Source organism: Aspergillus oryzae, chromosome 6, assembly GCF_000184455.2.
Source record: "Aspergillus oryzae RIB40 DNA, chromosome 6".
Lineage (NCBI taxonomy): Eukaryota > Fungi > Ascomycota > Eurotiomycetes > Eurotiales > Aspergillaceae > Aspergillus > Aspergillus oryzae.
In genome coordinates, this window is record NC_036440.1 from 3,032,714 (window position 1) to 3,054,129 (window position 21,416).

The 21,416-nt window shown below is 47.8% G+C and overlaps 7 protein-coding genes across 7 annotated transcripts; 2 read left to right on the top strand and 5 right to left on the bottom strand.

Annotated features, from left to right (window-relative positions):
- Positions 1–1,758: 1,758 nt before the first annotated feature.
- Positions 1,759–2,535, bottom strand: AO090038000239 (uncharacterized protein; the record flags this gene model as incomplete). The annotated part of the gene is made up of 1 exon (XM_023238380.1): positions 1,759–2,535. One exon carries the CDS (start codon positions 2,533–2,535, stop codon positions 1,759–1,761), a length of 777 nt encoding a protein of 258 aa, XP_023093053.1.
- Positions 2,536–2,651: 116 nt separating this feature from the next.
- AO090038000238 (uncharacterized protein) lies at positions 2,652–4,956 on the bottom strand (the record flags this gene model as incomplete). Its single annotated transcript, XM_023238381.1, has 2 exons — positions 2,652–2,668; positions 3,009–4,956. The coding sequence occupies 2 exons, from the start codon at positions 4,954–4,956 to the stop codon at positions 2,652–2,654; spliced, it is 1,965 nt and encodes a 654-aa protein (XP_023093052.1).
- A 6,159-nt stretch (positions 4,957–11,115) lies between these two features.
- Positions 11,116–12,513, bottom strand: AO090038000235 (uncharacterized protein; the record flags this gene model as incomplete). The annotated part of the gene is made up of 1 exon (XM_001825133.3): positions 11,116–12,513. One exon carries the CDS (start codon positions 12,511–12,513, stop codon positions 11,116–11,118), a length of 1,398 nt encoding a protein of 465 aa, XP_001825185.1.
- A 231-nt stretch (positions 12,514–12,744) lies between these two features.
- Positions 12,745–14,469, bottom strand: AO090038000234 (glycoside hydrolase family 13 protein; the record flags this gene model as incomplete). Its single annotated transcript, XM_001825132.3, has 1 exon — positions 12,745–14,469. One exon carries the CDS (start codon positions 14,467–14,469, stop codon positions 12,745–12,747), a length of 1,725 nt encoding a protein of 574 aa, XP_001825184.1.
- A 1,155-nt stretch (positions 14,470–15,624) lies between these two features.
- AO090038000233 (MFS maltose permease MalP) lies at positions 15,625–17,244 on the top strand (the record flags this gene model as incomplete). Its single annotated transcript, XM_001825131.1, has 1 exon — positions 15,625–17,244. One exon carries the CDS (start codon positions 15,625–15,627, stop codon positions 17,242–17,244), a length of 1,620 nt encoding a protein of 539 aa, XP_001825183.1.
- Positions 17,245–17,813: 569 nt separating this feature from the next.
- On the bottom strand, positions 17,814–18,488 carry AO090038000232 (FKBP-type peptidyl-prolyl cis-trans isomerase; the record flags this gene model as incomplete). The annotated part of the gene is made up of 6 exons (XM_001825130.3): positions 17,814–17,841; positions 17,901–17,939; positions 18,015–18,035; positions 18,092–18,152; positions 18,213–18,283; positions 18,358–18,488. 6 exons carry the CDS (start codon positions 18,486–18,488, stop codon positions 17,814–17,816), a joined length of 351 nt encoding a protein of 116 aa, XP_001825182.1.
- A 1,434-nt stretch (positions 18,489–19,922) lies between these two features.
- On the top strand, positions 19,923–20,516 carry AO090038000231 (cell wall mannoprotein 1 family protein; the record flags this gene model as incomplete). The annotated part of the gene is made up of 1 exon (XM_001825129.1): positions 19,923–20,516. The coding sequence occupies one exon, from the start codon at positions 19,923–19,925 to the stop codon at positions 20,514–20,516; it is 594 nt and encodes a 197-aa protein (XP_001825181.1).
- Positions 20,517–21,416: the final 900 nt, after the last annotated feature.

A 21,416-nucleotide genomic window follows, 5' to 3' on the forward strand; every position in this document is an offset into this window, starting at 1 on the left:
ATAATGTGAACATCTGTTTTGTAGATACTGAGGGAGCTTCATGTTTGCATACCTATTACCTCTCGTGGCGTGAGGTTAGTGTCAAATTGATGAGCTGAGCTATCACCTTTGGCCGCGCCAGCTCACCCACCTAAATCTTCCCAAGCCCGTTGATCCTGTATCTCAGGTGAATGATCGCTAAGGTTGAACACACCTCAAACCTCAATCGAGATCCACCACCCACTTTTCCTAAATTATCACGCTTGACAAAATCCTGGGGAGACCAGAGAATGTTCAGACTCTTGATTCAATGACCGGATGCAGGTTGTTAATTTTGATAGCTGTGTTTACCGCGTCATTCAGCTGCCTACTGCCCACCAAAACCCCGCGAATGATCACGGTTGACGTGGTATGAAGGCCGGCATATGGACTCTCCTGGACATCCGCTCGACTGCCAATGACGGCAATCTGCCCATCAATAGTCACTGGTGGCATAAACCGCGTCATAGTGCTAGCGCCCACCAATCTCAGTGACGAAGTCTGCCCACGGACCCCGGTCCGAGACTTCCTTCGCCGTTCCTCCGTATCGTGGGTCCTCTTTGTAGGTGATGACATGATCAGCCCCTTCAGCCTTGAGTTTAGCTGCCTTTTCAGCATTGCCAGTCGTTGCGATGACTTGGGTGCCCCCCATATTGGCGAATTGCAGCGCAAAAATGTTGATACCCCCAGTGCTCTGAATTGGAACGGTATCACCCGGCAGCATTTTATGGGGCCTTTGTAGAGCGCATTCCATGCTGTGACTACCGCACATGGGAGCGCTGCAGCCTCACGGTAACTCAGATTGGAGGGAATTTCCACACAAGCTTGTTCGTTAAACGCATATTGCCGGACGACGCCGTCGTAGGTAGAGCCTAGCTAGAAGGAGAGGTCTCCTGGCTGCACGGATCCGGCATGGTGAATGAGATGGAAGATAGGAGAGACAAGGTGACCGATGACAGAACGTGTCACCTTGGGTTTTGATTTCACTACTTCCTCCCCATCCCGGGAGATTAGCATGTCTCCAAAAGAGAATCACAACAGACGGAGAACTGGACGAGTAACTCATACATCAACGATTCCATGCTTGGTATCCCAAACGTACGTGCCCTATTCCCCGCTTTGTGAGTTCGCTGCTTACCCCGTCAGAGAGCTCGTCATGCTTACAATCATAATGTCGCGGCAGTTCAGGGATGCCGCGTGGAATCTCGATGGGCCTCTGTATTCCCCCAATTGTGCGGTAGTGATGTTTGTGGGTTGTAGAAAATCGGCTCCCCGTGCGAGTTTGACCTGCCACTGTTTCATCGTGAACTGGTCTGTTTGCTGTAAGATGGTTGTATGGGTTGATGGCGAGGGTTAAGATGAGAGTTGAGCATAGCAGTCTCTAGATTCGACATTGCAGGCTCTCTGACCTTCTTAATTAGGCCTCTCCAGGAAGAAAATGGGACAAATTTGTCATAACGAATCATTACAAATGTACATGTATATTGCCGACGGTAGGAAGGGGGCTCTGTCATAGATTCAGGTTCAAAGAATTGATGACTATCCTCGCGGCCGGAAGAACCCTCATTCCGGACCAGTCGTTCCTCTGCAGTGACATGAAGGGATTGCCGAAATAGATATCGGGACGAGCAGAGTGTAGCAGATCATATTAACGACCAGATAAACTCTGCGCATCGCATTGGCCTATACACCACCTAGCAGCTTTCGCAGACCCAAACATTGAGACAGTATTGAGAAGAACTAATGATTTCTTCGGGCCGAAGAAACATACACCGTTTCGCTCTCATCTCGAGCCTTAGGGCATTCTCGCAAACGGCCTTGTTGCTGTTTTTCCTGGCTCCTGAACCACTGCCGGAGATCATGAGATAAATTATCCAAAGGCATCATCTCAACGAGACTTGCTGGCCCATCTTTGTGTTCTCTTTGTACCTTGACCCAAAATGAACTGTCCAACTTGGCAAAGAAGTATACTTCTTCGTGTTTCAATGACCAGGGATCTGGCCTGTCACGTACTGCTCTAGTAACAGTTGTTTCGAGCAAGCATATGTCTTCATGGCGGGCTTCTCGAGCCGCCTTGCATTGGACATGCTTTGCCTCGAGACATTCCATAGTGATATATGCAAAAGTGGCAGTATCATGTGAATCCTCAAGGATTTTAACCCAGGAGTTCCGACCCCCAAGAGGCACCTTCAAACAACGTGTGGTATCTCCGTCGAAGGGCCAAGCAACACAGAGATATTTTCCTGTTGGATCCAGCCCCGTGGGCTTGAGAGTATTCAGAATAGTACGGATAATGCCCAAGATCTGCTGGCCGGACTTTTGTGGAAGGCCTTTGATCCAGCTGTGAATGGCTTGCACGCTGCGCGAGCTCTCCCGCAGTTGTCTTTCAAACTCGTCAATATGTTCATCAGGACTGTTGAAAAATGTACGCAACAGATGAGCCACAGTTGTTCGCAGGAGCACCCTTCTAGCTACTCCAGTACAGTAGCTCACCTGGACTCCCCAAGGCTCGGTCATGTATTGGAGAAGCTCCTCGTTAGTCCTTGTGAGCGCTGCCTCTTTGATCGAGATGCCTCTTTGTTTATTCCACACCTCAGAGTACTGACACATGCCATGCTGACCTGCCTGGACCCCTATTTGTCGCTGTGATCTAACCCATGAAGTAGTACTTGTTCCGAGATATTCAAGCACGTTGACCGACTCATTTCGACAGGCTTTCTCGTCAAGCCTACAACTGTCATTTTCCGACACCAACGCGCCAATGCGAAGCAGCCCTCTGGGGTCAAGATCCCGCAATATAGTGGATTAATTGATTTCCCGGGCCCAATGGCACCTTAAATCGTCATCTGAAAAGATGAAACCGCCACCGATTTGCACCGCAATGGGACAGCTCATTTCGTCCCCTCGATATACTACATTACCCGGCCCCCAGGTATCCAATATGTCACACATCTGGTCCATGATATCGCATCTTTCGCTCGGTGGCTCACAGGGCCTCTTGAAGTCCTGATTTCCCTCCGAATTTCGGTGTCTAAAGAACATCCAAACAGGCCCGCGAGTCATATCACCCAAGCAAGTGATGTCGACAAGTTTTGCTACCAGCTTGGGGTATTTATTGTCTTCATCAAGCCCCAATAACACCACCCGACTTATAGGCGTATCCAAGAAAAATGGTTCAAGAGGACCAATATGTGCTTGTACATAGGACATGAATCCCAGACAGAGAAATTGAACTGCTAACGCACCCAGGTGGAGGGAGGCTCCCATGTCGCTTCTGCCATGAGCCACCTCAAACTCGGGACAAATCAGTCTTAGAATTGCACTAGATGCCGAGAGAATTTGACGCGGGGAGGGTGTATTTTTTCCCATTGACTGTTCCAATGCCTGAGCAAGATTAGCTACTAGATGGAAGCCCAGTGAAACGACCTCCCCAGCGGCTACCCCATCCAGTTCGCTACGCCATCCTCCGTGTCGAATAACTGTAAACGAGTCACAGCAAAGGCCTCTCAATTGTAAGAGACTGGCGGCATCCTGAAAGCTCTTAAGAGCTCCAGATATTCGCCCGATAATAGTGCTGGCTCTGGTTTCGTGGCATTTGTCAGTCGGCAGCGAATATGTCACTGCCATAGCAGTGTTGCCTTCAGTAAACGATGCCGAGCCCAACCAATCGGTTGTTATTCGAGTTTTTGGACTTATGCCACATATACCGCAGAGCTCCTCGACCGCCTTCACAGTTTCATAGCTATCGACCGCTAGGTCAATGCCCGTTTGCAAAGTATCCATTGAGTCGGATGTCGATCCTTGTTGACGGCGTTCTCCTAGAAAGTGACAGCACCTACGAATATGATGAGTAGTGCTCATAAGGGGGATATAAAATTTTTCAGGCTCAAAATATATCCACGGCGCATCGCGAGCCCTCTCTAGAAGAATGTCGTTTATTTCCTGGGCATTGTATCCAAAGGTTTGGAGTTTCTCCACCCAATCCCATCTATCTGCAGGCTGAGCCACATGGGCTTTGTGTTTTGGGTTGTGTGGACAGCATTCAGATGCTGATTTCGATCCCGTCACTGGTTGAGGGCCTGGAGTGTATCCACAGAAAGTAGGGTCTTCCGTAACGACCTGGCCTGAGATTCCAGAAGTGTGAAGGAGATGTCTCGATGACTCATCGTACACCGAGTCATTTGGATATACTTCTGGGTCGAATAAAGGACCAGGCCGTGGCATAAGAAGTTTGGTCAATTGCTGCAGTTGCCTTGCGACTGACTCTGCAGATGATCGTTCGTACTTGTCGACCTTAAGTGTCGACAGAAGAAAGTCCCTGCAGCAACTCAGAAATTCCTCGTTATATCCGTCAGTTCGGCGAGGTAGGTCGTTGATCCATTCTTTGATATGCGGGTTGAGATTAGGAGGATCTCCTCTGTAGAAGTAATCATGCTCGTAGGCCGAGACCTTGTCGACATCTTTACACCGGAGCTCATCTAACCACATAAGCCCCCGGGCCCCGTCTAGCTTGGAAGACAGCAAACGGACTAGGATGCAACCGAAGGACCAGATATTACTTCGAAAGTCTGCTCCATCGTTGACACAAACCTCAGGTGCCTGGTAAGGCCCTGGTATCCACGATTGCTGATCGGTCGTACGAGTCACGAATCCCCTGACAGCTAGATGGCCTTCTGGTTTCTTGACAACAGAAAGATCGAAATCCGTGATTTTCCATCTCCCCACCCGATGATATTCCGAGGAAGGGGATGTAGAATATATTAAGATTTTGGAGGGCTTGAGGTCCCTATGATAGAAATATACTTGATCCCCAGCCTGAAGTCGGTTATGCAGGTAGTCTAGAGCATTAGCAAGATTAGCAGCTTCCTGGAGTAATTCTGTTATCCCATATTGATGCAGCTGAAAAAGAAGAAATTTCTCGAGGTTCATATCCGCCATTGGTGTGAGTATGTGAACATCGTCCCCAATAGTGATAATAGCGAGGTGAAGAGCGACACGGTCATGCCGAGAGAGAATATCCCGAATCATATTAAGACTCCGAGTCTCCCGTCGGGTGGCTTTCTTAGATGCAAATACCTTTTGAGCGACGATCACCGCAGTCTATAACACCATTCTTGTCAGCGATACTATCTCCCAGATTTCCAAGTAGGGAGGAATCATCGGAATTTGGCGCTCATACCGGGGAGCAAACACCTTTTGATACGAACAAGTGACTCCCTGGGATCATCTCTCGCGTAGTATGCCCATATTCCCTACGGCCAAGCCGTGCTGATTTGTCTCGAGAAAGGGGAGCTTCCATTCTTCAGAACGGACGATGCTGGTTCCGACCACAATATCAATCGGACAGAATATGTATCGGTCGTAGAAAAACTTTATCCCAGCCGCTGGACCTAAGAAAGTGCTGCTCTTCAGGGTCTCCAAGGTGTATTCTGGTATATTACCATCCGTGCGGTCCTGCCTTCCACAGCCGTCGGTATGAGAGAGAAATATCTCATTAAACCGAGACCAATTGTCCCACTGCATATACACAAGTATCGAAATAGTTTGTAGGAACTTGCACCGAGTAAGTGGAACGTGTGATGAATGAACGGTAGGATCGAGGGGCCGTATAAATTCATCGACCCACTCTTGGGACCAAATCTGCTCAAGGCTTTCGCGGGACACAAACGTGCCCGGGGGAATAGAACAGTCCCCAATTGCCTGCTGTAGATCACAGCGAATGGCACTCTGAGACGCTGCACGCTCGGCACGTTTGCCATGATCATGGGGGAACGACATCTTTCCGTGGGGTTTTTGCGAAGCAGTAACTGATCGATGAATCAATAAAGTTGGAGCCAGTTATCAGAAGCAGCAACGTGGGTGGAAATGGGAAGGAAAGAGGTGATGGCCTTGGAAAGGGGGGGGCTCTGAGGTGCGAGAATTCTGACATTGTAACATTTGGAGTGGAGGCGTGACGAGACTGGCTATGTTTTGGAAGTCAGGCTGAGCTGGCATTAGGTATGCACTCGTGACTCCTCTACCATTCTTTCTTTTTTGTTAGGAAGTTCTGGTCCGGATAAGGTGTTACCTTTCGTAAATATCGATTAGTATCTACAGTAAACAAACGAGACTGTCAAACATCTATATTTACCATTTACTGTAGCAGATATTGCCTAGGGTCTAATATAGAGGAGATGTGAGTTCCGGAAATAGTTCTCCGCTGCTCTTGGAGAAGGATTAGGGTAAGCTGAGTAACTGTGCATAGGTATATGATTTGACCTCCTGTACTCACTTGCCACCAGATGGTGTAAAACCCGGCCAGTTGCAACCCCGGAAGGTGAACCACCTCGCGTATTATAACCTAACCCGGAGGCCAATTTGGATGCCCATACGAATGTTCACTTAACCCCGAATATATGAGGGTTTGACATATGACCTGGATGGCCTATACAAATTTCCATGCCATGGGTTACCGAATATCTTAATTGAATATCGATCCTGACTATTTAAGCCAAGTCACGCGAATAATAGGGATACATACTTCAAAGCTCTATATTGCCTAAAATGGTAATCTCTCTTGACTAAGCAAGGACGGTGAGGGCTACGGCGGACTAAATCTAGCTTACGGACAAAATAAAATATTACCAAATTTACCAATACCAACGCACTGTATATTAGCTCTACTATACTAACTATATACTATAATAACTTTAGATATAATAACCCTAAAGATTAGGATCTAGTCTTATACTACCACTACCACCACTATCACCACCACTACCACCACCACTACCACCACTATCACTACCATCACTATCACTACTACTACCACTACCAATACAGCACTACCACTCGGCACTATTACTATTACTACTACCACTATCAATTCAATAAATATTATTGATTATATATAAGATAAAACTACTATCTTAAATTTTTAATAATAAATATTCTATATAATAGTATATTTTAGAGCTTTATTAAATCTATATCTTAAAGTGCGTGGCAGTCGTGGCCGAATGTAAAACAGCGAGATTTCGGTAAAAAATCCGATAATCCGAAGTTTTGTCCGTTAGCTAGATTTAGTCCGCCGTAGAGGGCTTAACCAATCAGAGACATATTACGCTATATGGGAAACCCCGTTGAACAGATTGCCTTGGCTCATTCAGTTGCAAGTTTGCAACTCGCGGGGTTTTTCAGTAGAGATGCATCTATCAGCCTTTGAGATCTAGACTAAGCTAGTAGAGGATATCAGTGTGATAAAAAACGTATAAGTTATAACAAGAGGGAGTCGCTGGTGGTCACCCGCCCAACTAAACCTCCCGGCGTGTGGCTCAAGTGCGGTTGAGCGGACAGGAAGCCCTGTTCTCTAACCCCATGGTCGTGTGTTCTGGTCGTGCCAAAATATGTTCATGTTCAAAGGTTCCAATGAAATAAAGAGGACTTTTGTAAATGGTTGTTGTTGGGTCCCGTGACTGAGCTGGCTCGATGCCTGGCAGCCCGAGGCAGAAGTCCTGATATAGGCGCTCCGCAGGAGGTCCCCTCAGGTATACTCCGTTACTCCGTATGAATATTATTCCATTAATATCTGGTAGAAGTAGAAGTTGGTTGAACTTCTTGATTAGATTGATTATGTTGCCTATGTTGCTTGATTCTACCTCCGACCGGTCCCGCATCCTTCTACTCTCCTCCGTTGTGTAATTCTTGACCTCCCATAACATGCACAGCACTCTGTATATCTACTACGGCAGACTAAATCTAGCTTAAGGTCAACCGATGATTTTAACCAACTTTACCAACAGCAACGCACTATCATCTAGCCAATTAGATCTGTTTTTGGGGTCCCACTATATTGTCTACCAATCACTAATTAGAATCACCGGATTACTTAGACTGCTCAGATTGCTTGGACTCCCTATTAGGTTCCAACCTCCCACACCAGGTCCCAAGCCAGGCTTTGATCCCTAAGCCTAACCCCTTCTTCCCCCTAGTCCAGCGCAGGCTTCATAGGTCCCTGTACCACCTAAACTACCGCTACCTGCCTAAATAGCCTAAAGAGCTTGACCGAGTGGTCTATTTAGACTATCGTTAAGGCCATTGCCTCAGTACCCCTTACGCCAGACCCCCAAACAACCTAGGTGGCCGCCCTCCAGGTCAACCTCTAGCAGACCAGCTAAAAGAACTATCAGCTATCAAATTGCCCAGCTTTTATAGGGGATACTTACGCTGATAAAAGGATACCTGTCGTGGAAAGGCATGCGCACAATTCGCCCGGATACGGAATTGAAAGTCGCCTATCTGTTCATTTACCCAATCACGACATCCACCTCTTTGGCCCCCCCTCCCACTGGGTCGATTAGTTATCATATATAGTAAACCAGAAAGAAAGAATAACACCTGGAGATAATATAATGAGGATTGTACTTACTATGGCTCAGCTGTAAAGCCTTCCGGTCGTGTATAATTCCAACCAAGACAATCGTCCGCCCACAGTCTTGTATCGCGTTTCTCCCATCGGCCGCCCGGTAACCTCTTGTCGCAATCGGCCGCAATAATGCCTGTCATGCCAATAACGTCGCCGATGTGAATGCTTTCGATCCTCAGGTTTTGACAATGTCTATGGACGAGTTGGGTTGCCAGTTCCTCGGGGGTACGTGTTGTTTGGAATCCTGCGGCCAAGGCCACCAGGTATAGGGCAATAATTGAAATGCGATCCATCTGTGCCGAGAAAAGTATAAGATGTCAATAATGTTGACTCTTGAGGACAGTAGAATGGAAAGAAATATAACATTCCTTCCAGTGCAAGGGCCTCCGTTTATAATATCCCGCCTAGACAAGCTTTCTGGTGAGAAATATCATAATATTTTCTTTCTTTGTCTCTTTCTTTTTGTTGCTTACGGGCGCACTGGGTCAAACTCTAGAATCTTGAGCTTTTAAGGAACTGGGCCGCCTCGAGCTGCCCGACTATGAAAGTAGACCAAGTAAACGAAGTAGACCAATAAACTTAAACAGACTATAGACTCTAGAGTAAGTAATTAAAACAGCTTAAGCCGTTCAAACAGGTGTATTCTGCATATCCTAGAATGATTTAAAGTCTAAACCGTTGGTAGACAACATGGTCGACTCAAAGTTGGGTATTTAATTTTGTGTAAGAAGATATCGCCATCAGCTCTGAAAAGCAACTCCACGTTATCTGTACCTGCATAGATATATTCTCCCCGTGAGTCGGGCATATAATGGCATACGATGAACAAAATTTGGTCAGTCATGGACAATCTTAAATTGGAGCAGCTGTCAGATGAAATTGTCCAATTGGCGTTCGGTGGTGCAGGGCCGCGGTCATTGTCCGTCTAGAAACCTGGATCATCTACTGACCGTTGGGTGTAGTTCCTTGCTGCATATTTCAAGCTGAATGATCAATACAATCAGTACCATACGCGGAGTAAAACAATGCCATTCCTTTACTAGCATTGTGTTAGATACACACATTTAACTGATTCATTCCAAGCCGAGTACCACAAGCCAAAAACCACAATGAACTAGAGCTGTATAATCTAGCCCAGATAGACCACTGAGCACGAGGAACCAACCTTGAACATAGAGATACAATAGCCAAGTACTACACCGCCTTAAACCCATTGGTCAAAACAACCTATGCGGCCAGTGTCTCGATCGTGTTATATCAGACCAGCTACAAGACCTATCAGTTGTGAAGCTGTCTAGCCTTTGTGGGGATATTTACCATAGTAAAATGATACCTGATTTGGAACACCATTTTGACAGTCAGCCCGGATTCGGAATTGATAGTCATCTCCAGGAATCCGATCATAACGCCAGTTATGACACAGACCCCGTAATGAGGCCATTCCCCTGGGACTATTAGTTAACGCATCTAGCGGATGGTTACTGTCCAGGGTGGAAGCAAGTTTGAGGATTTGGCAGCAGGGAATTGGACATATTGGAATTTGCATTCTCGCTGGAACAGAGTCAAGGAGGTTCTTCGTTGGGAGACCAAAATCATGCTGACAATGAAAAACATAAAGATAGAGTTCTTGCATTGGCTGAATACTTCGGCATGCGGGTTCACGAACATGAGATTTACACGAAGGGGAAGTATACTTACTGCCTTCTGATATTAGATGCAATATACAATATTTTTACACACTCTTTTGCTTTTATAGGGGAGGCGGGAATATGGTTGCGAAGCAAAAGATTACAAATGGGAAGGAAAGGATATCAGGAGGGTATAGGATTGAATGTGCATTGAGTCAATTTATTGTATGCCTAAGAGGAATGAGATGACACAATAACTATCTACGTCACCCACAAAATGAAGACTATCTCACAAGCCACCAGGACAGAGCCTTCAAGATGATGAGCCCACTATCCAGGTTCCAAACACCCCGAGACCGTGACGGGTTTTTTCCTTCCCATGCAAATATACATATTCTCCCCGCATATTATGCATTGGCTCTCCAGAGTCTCCACAGCTGGCTATTCTTCCTGTTACAGTATAGTCCAACATAAGCTTGTGGAGTGGCATACCCCATAATTCCACTCAGCTTGACAGAGACACCGAGATTGAACGCCCATGGGCCCTAAAAGCCACGGAGTAGTATCGTACCGTGCTTCCTTTCCCCAATCGCTTCTGGATATGTACAAATGGTTGCCTTTGCCTCTCGGAGGTTTCCCGAGATCAGTTCTAGGACCTGGTCGTCTTCTCGAATGAGATGTCAGTGTTCCATGGAGTCCCCTTACAGCACTTGTGAGTTTATCCTTGCTAGCTGTAACGCTCTTTGGTCTACTAGGCAAAAGGTTTCGGCATTTCTCCGTTATAGGTGAGGAGATGTCGGATATTATGTCCTAGTAGAAGTGAAGAGAATCCTTCTGAACGGTTTAAATAGTGCAACCTCGCCTCGAGCACTCGGTGGTTTTGTTGAACTATGCCAGTTGTAAGTTGGATGCCTGTCTACTCAGAATGCATACCATAATTCCCATGAGGATCTTTGTATACATACTCGGCTTCCGCCTTCGTGCAATGCAGCAGTTACTCCACGTCAGTTATCCCCGGTCAAGCTCAAAGAACCATCTATTAATTGATATCAACAGTCAAGCCAACTAAAAAGTCAATTGACAAGCAGCCTCAATCCCTGGAAACCGGTCCCTAATCAAACAGAACTTCTCAAGAAGAATATCCTTCGACACCTGCTGTAAATTATGAAACGAAAACACCACACTCTTCATAAACACAATATCCCCAATCCGGCTAGTGGTCTGCTCCAGCGTTGCCTGCGGAAGATGAATAACAACATCGGCGATAGTATTAATGATCTCCACCAACTTGGTGAGAATGGAAGATCCGTGCACGCGAATCGTATTTTGCGAGATCTTAGTCAGGAATTGTCTCAGCTGGCCGGATAGCCGGAGCGGGAGTTCTAGGGATAGTGAAGGACAGGGAGCACGAGAGGATAAAAGCCAGTTAGACATGGCCATCTGCCAAAGCAGAGTACGCATCCACTGTCGGGTGATGACGAGATCGGCTTGCTGCGTCTCGGATAACATCGAGACTTCGAGTTCCCAGCGGGCGTCGTCTAGCTCCTGGTACTTTTTCTCGACCCATTTCGCTGAGACTTGGCTTCTGTCGCCGATCCAGAGGTTTATGAAGGTTGGTTCGAGGATCAGGAAGGTCTTGATGACTTGGGTCCAGCCCTGGGAGATACCGGGGGCCAGGGTGGGGTCAGCCTCTGGGAAGGAGGCATGGGGGGATAGGGTTGCGGGAGAGAAGTGGACAATCGACATGAATCGCTCATGGATGAAGCATAACCAGTAAAGACGTTGGCGTCGTGCTCGTTCTGTGGGGTTGAGATTTGCGAGAGCAGTCTTGTCCTCGATGCGCAGGAGGTGGATCATGGTGATGGCTTCACGCAGATATATAAAGCCGAGGTCATATTGGCCAAGGCTCATAAAGCACATCTGTATAAATACGTTGGTCATTGTGCGCAGGATGGACGGCCGGAAGCCAAGAAACATGGGCGGTTGGGTTTCGATGGCTTGATTGACAAGCTGGGTGATGTGCGTCGAGGCGCTTGACGTGGGGCGATTGGATTGCGCCAGGTCAATAGTGGCGGCAGCGAATGCGTATACAAATGCTGCGTTCTCCCTATCCGAGTCCATTTTGCTGACTGCATCTTGCACCTCGTCCTCGGTCATGATGGGGTTGAATGGGTATACGAAATGCATATATTCCGGGATTAGGCTTTCAAAATACGAGGTTGAAACTGGTGATAAAGCTGGTGCAAGAAGTACATTTGACGACGACTCGATCTTATGTTTCGAGATAACTTCTCCCCGACGAAGCGCGTGTTTCCGTGATCGCGCGAGTCGATTATCGGTGTATGTGCAGACTAGGCCCATGTGCTCACATTGCTGGCATCGTTGCTGGCCATTGCAGCGAACTTTCCTTCGTCCGCACGCGTCGCATGCCTTGTGTACTCGAGGTCGAGGGTGGTCCTCCATGGTTCTACGGCGACGATATGCATCGATCTAGCTTGCGATGTCGGTAAGAGGAGACATCGTGGGCCCCGCCTCTCTTACCCCAGATTTATATTGGATAGCGTGCCTTAGCGCCTTGGCGGTGGCCTGAGGCACTCATATACTTGGGCTATTTTCAATTTCTTTTTATATTCCCATCGAGCGAAGAACCATTTATTCAGTCTAAAGTACTACCAGAGTCATTATCTCTATCAACTAAAATAGAAGCACACGTCCCTCAAATGGCTGCAACTCGTTCAAATCCCCTTCAACGTTACGCAGCAACACCTTGGCATCTTGCACCCCAGCTGGTTGCTTGAATTTCAGTGTATCGTCCGAGAAGTTTAATACGATCAAGGCCGATTGCTTCTGCCCTCGCTTGATATAGGTGAACACCTTCTCATTTGCCTCGTCCAAGATCTCGAAATCCCCAAAGACGAACAGGTCGGCGTACTCTTTACGCAGTTGAATAACTTGTTTCCAGAACGACAAGACGGAAGAGTCATCCTTCTCCTGCACTTTTACGTTTATCTCGGGGTAGTTATCATGGACACGCATCCATGTCTTTTCTGAGGAGGAGAATCCACCATGAGTCTCAGAGCTCCACTGCATGGGAAGCCGGGCATGGTCTCTCGCGAAACGCTGGAGTGACTTCATCGCAGTCTCCAGCTCCAGCGGGTCGTTATTGGAAATCTTCTGCACCATTTGGTAGTAGTTTGTGCTGTCGACGTCTTTATATTCGTCGATGGTCCAGCTCTCTGGCGCATTGACCATGCCAATTTCCTGGCCTTGGTAGATGAATTGAGTGCCTGACAACGTGCCCTGCATCATTGCAAGCATCTTCGCCGAGGTGACTCTCAATTCTGGGGTCTTCTCGGAACCAAAGCGAGAGACGGACCGACCCTGGTCGTGGTTCTCCGTGAAGACCGTGGACCAACCGTCTGTCCCCTTCATGATAACTTGAGTACCCTTGACAGCGGTCTTGAGTTCCGGCAGGGTCCAGCCCGGCAGCGTAGTCAAGAATTTATAATCCTTTCCTTGTCCGAGATCGACGATATCGAACTGAAAGACCATGTTGAGCTGGTTCTGCGCCGCTGACACATACCGCAGAATGCCATCGACAGTGTGCGTGTTCGGCAGCTCTCCCACCGTCATAGCGTCATACTTCGCAAGCACCTCGTTCATCTCACTGAGGTATTCATGAATACGAGGTCCATTACAGAACAATGCCGGCGACATTTGAGTCTCCGACTTGGGATCGATAACAGGCGCATCCGGGTACTCAGGGTGCTTGCTGTACATGTTGACCGTGTCCACACGGAATCCATCGACACCCTTCTGCAGCCAAAACTCCATCGCCGAGTCGTAGATCGCACGACGGGTCTCTTGGTTCTCCCAGTTGAGGTCTGGCTGCTCCTTGCAAAACAAATGGAGATAATATTCTTCGCTTCCTTCGTCCCATTCCCAAGCACTGCCGCCGAAGATACTGCGCCAGTTGTTGGGTGGCTTCCGGTTTCCATTGGCGTCGTATTTTGCAGGCTTCCAGATATACCAATCCCGCTTGGGGCTTGCTTTTGATGATCGCGATTCCTTGAACCACTTGTGCTCGTGCGAGGTGTGATTGACGACTAGGTCCAGAATAATGCGCAGCCCACGACGGTGGCACTCGTCGATGAGAACTTCCATGTCCTGGACTGTGCCGTATGGTGGGTAGACGCTCTCATAATCGGAGACATCATACCCCATGTCGTACTGGGGACTGTCATACATTGGGGAGATCCAAATTACGTCTACCCCCAGGCTGGTGATATAGTCAAGGGAGGAGATAATACCGGGGATATCGCCGATGCCGTCATTGTTGGAGTCTTTAAAACTGGCTGGGTAGATCTGGTAGATGATGGAGTTTTTCCACCATTTTTCACCAACTGGGGCTGGAGACATCTTGGAGGACTATGAGGTATAGGAGATGAAGGGAGGAGGGTAGAGGAGGAAAGGCTTTCTGGCAAAATCAACTTGGTCGGAGGGAAAGATATATAACTGCCTTGGTGAGTAGTAAAGTCACGGTACTCGGACACCCTCCCATGCACACCCTCCCATAACAACTGGCATGTACGATGTTGATCCATACGATAGAGACTCTTGATTGGCGCAATGTCGGCCCGAGAAGATATCGCTCCTGCATAAGAGGCCCATGCGATTTCGATCAGGCTCCAGCTCCAACCCCACAAGACCATACCCCACTTGACCGTTGTCAAGATGGTTCCAAATGTTACATTTCTCCCATGGGCACAGTGACCATATTATGCACATGTGCATGCAGCGGATTTCGTATCAGATAAAATGGCCAAGCAACCGACTAAGTCGGCCGCAGTTAGTGGCGTTAGAGAGTTAGGGTTCTCCTCATTAATATGTGGCGCGGGCCGACATCAGACCAATAGGAGGTCGAGGACTGCGAGCCGAGCAGCAGGGGTCTGGACAACTCCATGTGATTGAGTTGACCCTAGATCAAGAGCTTGGCCCACCTTTGCCCCTGCTTAAGTCCCCCCCCCCCCCCCTATCTAAGGGTTTCCTAACACATCGGACCCATCATTTGACTTTTACAGTGGTGGATGTTTACAAGAATACACCTCAGTGTTATGTATCCGACTCGGAGTTGGTATTGGTATGGAATGAATGGAACAAATAATTTGGCTTGAGTCTCCGTCAAATTGGTTCTGGGTTGAAAACAAGCATAAATTATCACAGAAGTCAATTCTTCGATTGCCTTTTGATTCTTCTCGGCCCGACATTCGGCCAATCAAACCGCTCCATTCGGCCGTCAAAAATCCGGGGGGATCCGCTAGAGAGAATCTGGGGAAAAACCTTGTCTCCTGGACAGCACCTGCATTCTGCTGAGGATGCTGCGGGGAATCACGCAGACTCGGGGAACTTAGATGCTCGTATAGTCCAGGTTAGGTGCATATGAAGCGCCATTGATTGTGGTCTGATTCCTGCTGCAAGCTTCTATAAAGGGCCTGTATGTGCCTTCACTTTCCACGCAATCGTCCACTGCATCCGCTATTGCTCCAGCTCGGTCTATTGCATACCGCACCCAAGATGACTCCAGAGAAGGCCGCTATGTCTGAACATATTGAAAACGATAACCCAGCGAGGCATGATGATATCGACCTCCCCAACAGTAGCGAGGCACATACCGCCATTGCGAAAGAACGTGAGATGACTCTATGGCAAGCGCTAAGACTTTATCCGAAGGCGGTGGCGTGGTCTCTTCTGTTCTCCTGTGCCATTATCATGGAAGGCTACGATGTTGTTCTTATCGGTTCCTTCCTCGCATTTCCTGCCTTCAACGAAAAATACGGAGGTCTCATGTCCGACGGGACATATGGGCTCGAAGCTAGGTGGCAAGCAGGTGTTAACAACGCGATGGCCTGCGGCCAGATTATCGGACTTTTTCTCAATGGACTGGTCTCAGAGCGCTTGGGATACCGAAAGACCCTGATGGCATGCCTTGCCGCGACCGTTGGTTTCGTTTTCATTCTGTTCTTTGCGCCCAATATTCAAACTCTCGTTGTCGGCGAGCTCTTTATGGGCATCCCTCTTGGTGTATACCAAACCCTCGTTGTGACATACGCATCCGAAGTGTGCCCTGTCGCATTGCGCGCATATCTCACCACCTATGTTAACCTTTGCTGGGTGCTAGGTCAATTGCTCGCCTCTGGCGTGCTGAAGGGTCTGGCCGAGCGCACCGATCAATGGGCATACCGTATCCCCTTTGCTCTGCAGTGGATCTGGCCAATTCCCATTTTCATCGGGGTGTTTCTGGCCCCCGAGAGCCCCTGGTGGCTCGTTCGACAAGACCGCCGCGAAGATGCCGTCAAGGCATTGAAACGACTGACCAGCGCTAACGCAGACTTCAACGCCGAAGAAACCGTCGCAATGATCGTATACACCGACGCACTCGAGCGACGTGCTGAAACCGGTACCTCCTACCTTGACTGCTTCAAGAAAAGCGACTTACGCCGAACCGAAATCTCCTGCTGCGCATGGGCGGCGCAGAGTCTATGTGGCGCAGGCCTCATGGGCTATTCGACTGTCTTTTACCAGCGCGCAGGTCTCGCCGTGTCGCAGTCCTTCACCATGTCGCTCGTGCAATATGCCCTAGGCGTGGTGGGGACATTCGTCTCCTGGACACTAATGTCGTACTTCGGCCGTCGCACCCTCTACGTCGGCGGTCTATTTATCCTAGCCATCGTATTATTCGTCATCGGGTTCGTCTCCATCGCTCCATCCACACCCGCCATCTCCTGGGCCACCGGCTCCATGCTTCTCGTCTATACCTTTATCTACGACTCCTCCATCGGCCCCGTCTGCTTCGCCCTCGTCTCCGAAATCCCATCCTCCAGACTCCGTACCAAGACCGTCGTGCTGGCCCGAAACGTCTACAATATCCTCAACCTCGTCACCGGAATCATTATCCCGTATATGCTGAACGTCGACGCATGGAACTGGCGCGGTAAATCAGGTTTCTTCTGGGGTGCACTCTGCGTTTGCTGCTTGACGTGGTCGTTCTTCCGGCTGCCAGAACCTAAGGGACGGTCGTATGCTGAGTTGGATCTGTTGTTTGAGAGAGGGGTGAAGACGAGGGAGTTTGCGACTGCTAAGACTGGGTTGGAGGATTTGCAGGGCGAGGGGAAGGATGATATGGTGAAGGTTTGAATTTGAACTTGGACGATTCATGTAATAAGGAGCAAGAGGTGTTCTTGCGTTGGGAGTTTGTGTTATTCTATCCGTTGTGCTTTTAACTTCTCTGATGTCTGTATCTTGTTCCGGTTCGAATTGACTGGGAAAATAACTTGTGGGACTTGAAAGGTCTCTTGGACTTATAATGTATCTTGCTTAAACCATGAAGGACAATTGACGAGTTGATTTAGTATAGCAATACAGCTGTGGTTTTCGAATTAGATCTTTTCGATGTATTTCGTTTGGAATGATTCGTAGTTGCACATGGATGCTATTGTTGTATTATTCGCATGGCTACACCATTGAAATTGATACTTCCCACAAGCGGCCGGGATTATCCCCGTATAGATCTAAGAGGTGTAATAGTCTATTGAGGAGTGGATGCTTTGAGTTCCATCTAAGCAGATCTTTTAAGTTCCTAGAGCTCTGCAATATACTATGCAACCTGGTGTTTCCCTGTAGCAAGTACCGAAACAGGCAAAAGTCATTGAAATCGGGGCCGCCTCTCTATAGCCACTATTTGATCACTTGATAATGCGATGCCACTAGTTAATCTTAAGAAGCTCAACCTCGCTGTAATAGACAGTTAATCCCACAACACTATTTCCAAATTAAATGACTTTGCAACTTACAAGATCAGAGTAGAGTTTGCAGGGATCTTGCCAGCGGCCCTATAAAGAAGATGGTTAGAATAGGTTCAATCCAACATGTGTAAGTCATTGACTATATATGTTCAGGGTTCATACTTGTCACCATAGCCATAGTCCCTACATAATATGGTCAGTATTAAGCTAATTTCCATTCCCGCAGAGGGTTAACTTACGGGGTAATAGTCAGGGTAGACTTCTCGCCGAGGCTCATCTGCATGACACCCTCATCCCAACCTGGGCAGAACACATTAGCAACAAAAGTCAATATACCAAGTGCTGGTCAGTAAGAGGTACCCTTGATAACCTTCCCCTGACCAATATTCACAACCAATGGACCCCGCCCCGGCGATCTAGAACTATCAAACCTATTGGCAAACTTAGTATTCCAAAGTCCCCGTATAAGAAACCAAAGATTCTGGCAGAGGATAAGCCGGCTTACTGCTTGCCCTGGAAGCCCTTGTTGGCCTTCTTAGGGTCGTAGATCCAGCCGGTGTAGTGGATGGAGACCTTGTCGCCTGAGGCAGGAGAGGGGCCGCTACCGCGGGTAATGATCTTCCTCTCGACACCCATATTGAATGTTTATATTATAGGAAGTTTAAGCGACAAAAAGTACCAGGAGTTGGAAGAACGAGGGGAGGTCAGAAATGAGAGGCGACGCTGATTCGTATTTTTCCTGAAAGTGGGGGTGCCGCTGGTGGAGTTCGTATCGATTTCTGATGGCAGAATTACTCGGATATTCGAGATCCTGCACTTTGAGCTCCTAAGTCGGTTTAAGGACTAGGGAATCTATGTCACTCATATAATCTTCTTGATTATTTGTTTTTAAACATAACATTTCTTGAGAACTGGCTTGAAATTACATGCGTATGAATTGTACTGTTAATCACGTGATCATTCATTAGTGATTATGTAATCTAAGCGTGCGAATAAGCCAAAGTACGCTAGTCCCAAAAAGATGCTGAGGTTTCATCCATGGAGTCCCTGGATATGTCTTGTCAGAGATAGGCCAAGGATGATCATTTCCATCTCCAAATGAGTGCGCGTCTGGAATGTGGCTACGATCCGATAGATATGCTATGCCAAGAATGCCAATCACTCAAGGCCTTGTGTCCTCGTGGATAATCATGAGCTATCAACGTTCAATTGTTATCGCTGGACATCTCATGGTCGGATATCGCACCCTCATCAATGACGGGTCTTGTCCTCCATTATTGGATTTTTATATCTACTTTGAGTCAGACGTATACACAATGACTCAGGAATACCTGCCTTATGACATCAGTAAATGATTTTCTTTCGTTTCCTTGATGTCTCCCTCAACTCGGAGTCTCAGACAACCCTGGTAGCACACATGATCACGTCTCGCTTTCCCTAGACGCCTAGACATATAATTCAAGTCATTTATGTGATACTATCTATGATGTCCTCCAACACCTCAATATTATGTCATTGTCTCAGGCCAGGCCTCAAATGTCGGGAATCGAGGTAGCAAGATATCTGCTATCCCTTTTTGGTTCGGTGGCTGGGAGTAAGCTGATCGAATACTACATGGACTAACTCAATATATTATAAGATCGCCCATGTTTATGGTGTTCCTACCAAACAAGTATAGGTGTTGGGTTTCCAAACATCAGCCACCCGGGGATATGTCTCACCCACTTTTTGAGTCTAATTTCCAAGGGGGATCTTCCCCGGAATTTCAGACCGTCGGCGAGTCGATTCCCGTCGATCACCGGATATTTAGGTTTCTTCATATTCTAACCTACCGCTAAGCTGTCATGGAATTGAAACCATCCAATTTTGAGGCACCACGATTCCAATCTTTCGTTACCTGGGGATTGGAGCAGCTTTGTCTCTTGTGAGGTTTGCGAGATATAAAGACACTCAAGTATCTCTGGGAAATTACAATCCTATCATCTCATTCTTCATCATTCTTAGTATCATTGCCAATCTTTCTCAGTGCTATTTACCGTTCCTCGGTCGAATCAACTCAACTCCATCACCATGAAGTTTTCCGTCCTCTCTATCCTAACCCTCGGCCTCACCGCCGGTGCCCTCGCCGCCCCTGCCAACATGGAGCGCGATCTCCCCACCATCACCGGCGTCCTATCTGGCATCGGCCCCAAAGTCGACGCCCTCGACTCAGCCATCCAGGCGTACACAGGCGGCGACGTGACCAAGGTCCAACAAGCCTCCGACAGCCTTGTCGATGCTATCAACGCCGGCACCACCAAGGTTAGCGGCACCTCTAACCTCAGCGGTGGCGATGCTCTCGGTCTTCCGGGCCCCGTGAACGACCTCAAGCAGAAGATCACCACGGCCGTTACCCATCTATCGAGCAAAAAGTCCCAGATTGTTCAGGCCGGCAAGGGCGCCCAGACCTACAATGACCTGATCCAGCAGAAGACAGCTGCCAAGAAGCTGTCGGATACGATTGTCTCCAAGGTTCCTGAGAATTTGCAGAACCTTGCCTCCGGCATTGCGGGCGGTATCTCTGATGCTATTGAGAAGGGGGTTCAGGATTTCCAGGACCAGGCTGGGAAGGCTGGAAAACGTGATGTTGAGGGCGCTGAGGCTGTTGCTGCTATTGAGGTCTAAGGGGATTTTCTGGAGGGTTAATTCCCACTTTGGAGCTGTTTGCTGTCTGCGCTTGTACTGATGTGCTGTGAACTGTGTCAATCTGCGAGGGAGCCTTGTGAAGGTTGTGAAATGTTGAGCGAAATGTATTGAGTTGAATACCTGTATTTGAGTAGCATTTCTAAATGTAGTCTGATAGTATTTAGCAATCAATGTCAAATTGACTAGAAGGTTTGGAGAGATGGGTTGAAACGGCCCTGTACAATCAAGGATAACCATTCCAATAAGGTCCTTCTCTTTAATCATCATGAGACAGGTATTTACAAGCTCTCTGGAGATTTGAAGAGTACGTTTCGTATATCCCAGTTCTCTAGCTTGCTCGAAGGCTTGGTCTACTGTTTCAAGTCACCTCGTCATTAGACCATGGTGGCAGGAAAAGGACAGCGGTGGTGTGGGAGGAAAGTGTATGAACTAATCGGAAACACTGGGCTGGTCCACATATACAATATGGTAGTTTAACTTGCATCTATCTAACTCAATCACCTTGTACTGTTTATAAAGGCACGTTGCAAATTTCTCACCTGGTTATAGTCCGTAAAGTATTTCCTCCAAGAAACCAGTATACTAAGTCCTCTCATTTCCCTGGTAGGCTATGTAAAATGTGTCGTGCCCAATGGGCGTTGGCGGAAGAGTCGACCCTGGATCTGCTAGAGCTTCCTATTGGTGGTTGATGGTTATAATGTCTCTGATTGGAAGGCACAGCAACATCTACCCCACTATGATGTTTCTACAGTCCACTGTTCCCAACCCTAAGTTCCCCTGCTTATGAAGCATACTTAACGTATAGTCTGATACTATTGGTAGTCTCAGGCTTAAATAGAAAGGACTGACCCTTGAAAAGTCACCCAAATCCTACGACTC